Source organism: Herpailurus yagouaroundi, unplaced genomic scaffold, assembly GCF_014898765.1.
Source record: "Herpailurus yagouaroundi ecotype Mexico unplaced genomic scaffold, PumYag 28, whole genome shotgun sequence".
In the NCBI taxonomy this organism is placed as follows: Eukaryota; Metazoa; Chordata; class Mammalia; order Carnivora; family Felidae; genus Herpailurus; species Herpailurus yagouaroundi.
This window is the reverse complement of record NW_024412376.1, coordinates 36,764,360-36,767,317: the sequence shown is the minus strand read 5'-3', so window position 1 is coordinate 36,767,317 and position 2,958 is coordinate 36,764,360. Positions and strand designations below refer to the sequence as shown.

General features: G+C 35.4%; 1 protein-coding gene across 2 annotated transcripts in view; it reads left to right on the top strand.

Moving 5' to 3' along the window:
• The window catches only part of ARFIP1 (ARF interacting protein 1), a 126,990-nt gene extending 124,988 nt beyond the window's left edge, over positions 1-2,002 (top strand). For both annotated transcript variants that reach the window (XM_040472273.1, XM_040472236.1), the window contains one exon: positions 95-2,002. In XM_040472273.1, coding sequence (XP_040328207.1) covers positions 95-250 — 156 coding nt within the window. In that variant the 3' untranslated portion in view covers positions 251-2,002. The remainder of the gene's footprint in view (positions 1-94) is intronic.
• Positions 2,003-2,958: the final 956 nt, after the last annotated feature.

Genomic DNA, 2,958 nt, shown 5'->3' with positions numbered 1-2,958 from the left:
GATACACTATTTAGTTAGGACATGTAATAAGTCACCTTAAATTTCATTGCCATTGGTGTTAATGCTTGGTCTTGTAACTCTGCCCTGTTCACAGGTTAAGGTATTGCACAATCAGCTGGTCCTTTTCCACAATGCCATTGCCGCTTACTTTGCTGGGAATCAGAAGCAGCTTGAACAGACGCTTAAACAGTTCCATATCAAATTGAAAACCCCTGGAGTGGATGCCCCATCTTGGCTTGAAGAACAGTAAAAGCATACCTGGAAAAAAAAAAAAGTCATGTTGTTATATTTCTAAACAAACCTAATAAGAATTAAGCAGAGTTAGGTTAAGATTAGGGAAGGGGTGACCACAACCATTGTAGTGATTCTTGCACAAACAGCTTTAATTTTTCCCTTTTTCATACTTTAACAATTGAACTGTTAAATTTGATGGGAAGGTGGGTGATTTTAATGTAAACATAATTTCTATAATCTGAACACAATAGTTTTCCTTTTTGAGAAATCCTTTTGTATTGTGAGGGTTGATGGCTATTTCTGTAGTTTGAAAACATCTAATATAGATTTGCACTGACAAGATAAAAATTCAAGGTTTTTGGTCCTGGCAATGAGGGCCAGTTGTAACTTTTCCAAAGGGAGGTTTACATGATTTGTATCAACATCAGATATTTTATATATGAATATATTCAACATCTTTGAGAGATTCATTTTCATGTATTGTCTTAAAGAAAAAAGAAACTATTTTGCAGAGTAAAATTATATGGTGTTCCTGCAGCATCCACACAGAGGCAGCAGCTCTGATGAATGACTGATTGGCTTGTGGAGTTGTGGCAAATACCTTTTTAAAAATGAATCTGTACTATTGTATTTTTGTTTAGAGGTTTTTGGGTTTTTTTTTTTTTTTTGTTTTTTTTTTTTTTGGGGGGGGGGGGTTTAAGACGCAGGAATCACACTGTCATTTCTGTGAGGCTTTAGAGCTTAAGAGTTTGCATCACCCAAAGTCATTGGGCAGTTATGTTAGCAATTTCTTTTGATTCACAATGAAACCTGCTTAAGAGAATTTTTTTTTTGGCAGGTGGACTTGGAATAGAAACTCTTGATGGTTTCTAGAGTAGAAATCTGTGCTTAGAATGCTAGTTTTGGGGTAAATTCCATTTTGACAGAAGTGAATTCCTAGACAGCTTTCATGGACTTCCATATGTAACAATACCGGTTAAGCCTTAAATCACAGATATGTGCCTTCTCAGATACAGTAATTCTCATTCAACCAATGTACATAATCCATAAAGAAACCCCTTTCAGATAATGTTTGACGTGTCTATTCCTTCCTTGGAAAGGAACACCGTGTATCAGTGTTGGGTTTCTTTGTATTCGTTAAACCATGTTTAAGGTTTATGGTAAAATCAACTTTTGAATTTGCTGTTGGGTGTTTCTTCATTCCTTTCGTGGAATGAGAAGATGGAGAAATATTTTTCATTTGAGCAATGAAAAGGTAATACAGGACAGTGCGGTGGTAACAAGAAAGGGGATTGGAAAGGCCAGTACTGTTTTAGTTGCTCAGCACTGTTGGTTGGTTTCATGTCATGTGGTTGACCTGTCTGCCGTGTGGTTCTATCAGTAATGTAAGCCTTTTAAATATAAGTTCCCTTGATTTTTGTCATAAACATAAATTAATATATCTTCATTTCTTTTGTGTTGAAATGAAGTACTTAAAATTACTGTTATACATGAACTTTGTGGACTGTAAGATTTGTTATATATGTTCAAATGCCTTTTAGCTGGCTTTTTAATTAATATGCCTGTTTTCAGTGCTTAATATGTACAATGTAATGTGATTGTAAATCATAAGCCTATTTTAAATCATTCCTTCCTGTATATTTGTACTCTGAGAGAGCCTTATTTTATTCTTCCAGCAGAATTAATACTTGTGATAGTTCCTTTACATTCCCCAGAATGTGCCTCTGGTGTGAATTTTGTATTCTTATTAAAAGTGTTTGCTGCAGTACCTTGTTTCTCTGGCTCTTCATGATTTAAGAAGCAACTCTTTGGAAATTCTGAGGACATATGTTTTGTCTTTTCCTGGCTTTAAGAAAAGACAACAAATAATTGGTTGATCTGTCACTTATAATTGCTTTTTTCTCAGTAAGTTATTCTTTTTCCTCAGTTGGAGCCCCTTTGCGGGGCAGAACATGTCCAGTCTTACCACATTTTGGAAACAATTTTAGTAGCTCCGGAATTAAGCAGTTTCAAGGACTGATGATTTTTTAGACTAAACTAAAAATGTCAGTGATTCTGAGCAGTGAGTAAATGTGCAAAAGAAAGAGTTAACATATTAGCCAGTGGTATATTAACTTGGTCAGGAAAGTAATTTATATTCATTGTAGAAAAAATTAGAAGATAACTTCAAAAAATTGAAGATAAAATAACTTCCCAAGTCCGTAAGTACTGCATGGGACCACCTAACTCCCCTGAAGTTAGAGATTCTTTAGTTCCCAGTTATTTATACTATAAGGTCTAGTTTGAATATTCTTTAACCTGCATGCATCCATCTTTGTCCTCTTACGTAGTTATTTCCTTGAGTTCAATTCTTAGAAGTGAAGATGAGCCCTCAAAGTATAAATTCACTTTTAAGACTTTTAAGTAGTGCTGGTGGCTTTCAAGGAAGATTTTACCAGGAGCGCCTGGCTGGCTCAGTCAGTAGAGCATGAGACTCTTGATCTCAGGGTATGAGTTCAAGCTCCACATTGGGCGTGGAGTGTACTAAAAAGAAAAAATTAAGAGTTTACTTGAATAAAAATGGACTCAAATCAGGCAAGATCAAATTAGAAATGGTTAGGATCCCTCCACCAACAGGAACTAGGGAAAAGACATTTTAGAAGAGTGGAAGCAAAGCAAGGAAATGATTTGATTGGCTATAGCTGAAGTGTTGCCTGATTTAGGAAGGACTTGTTGACTATTTGT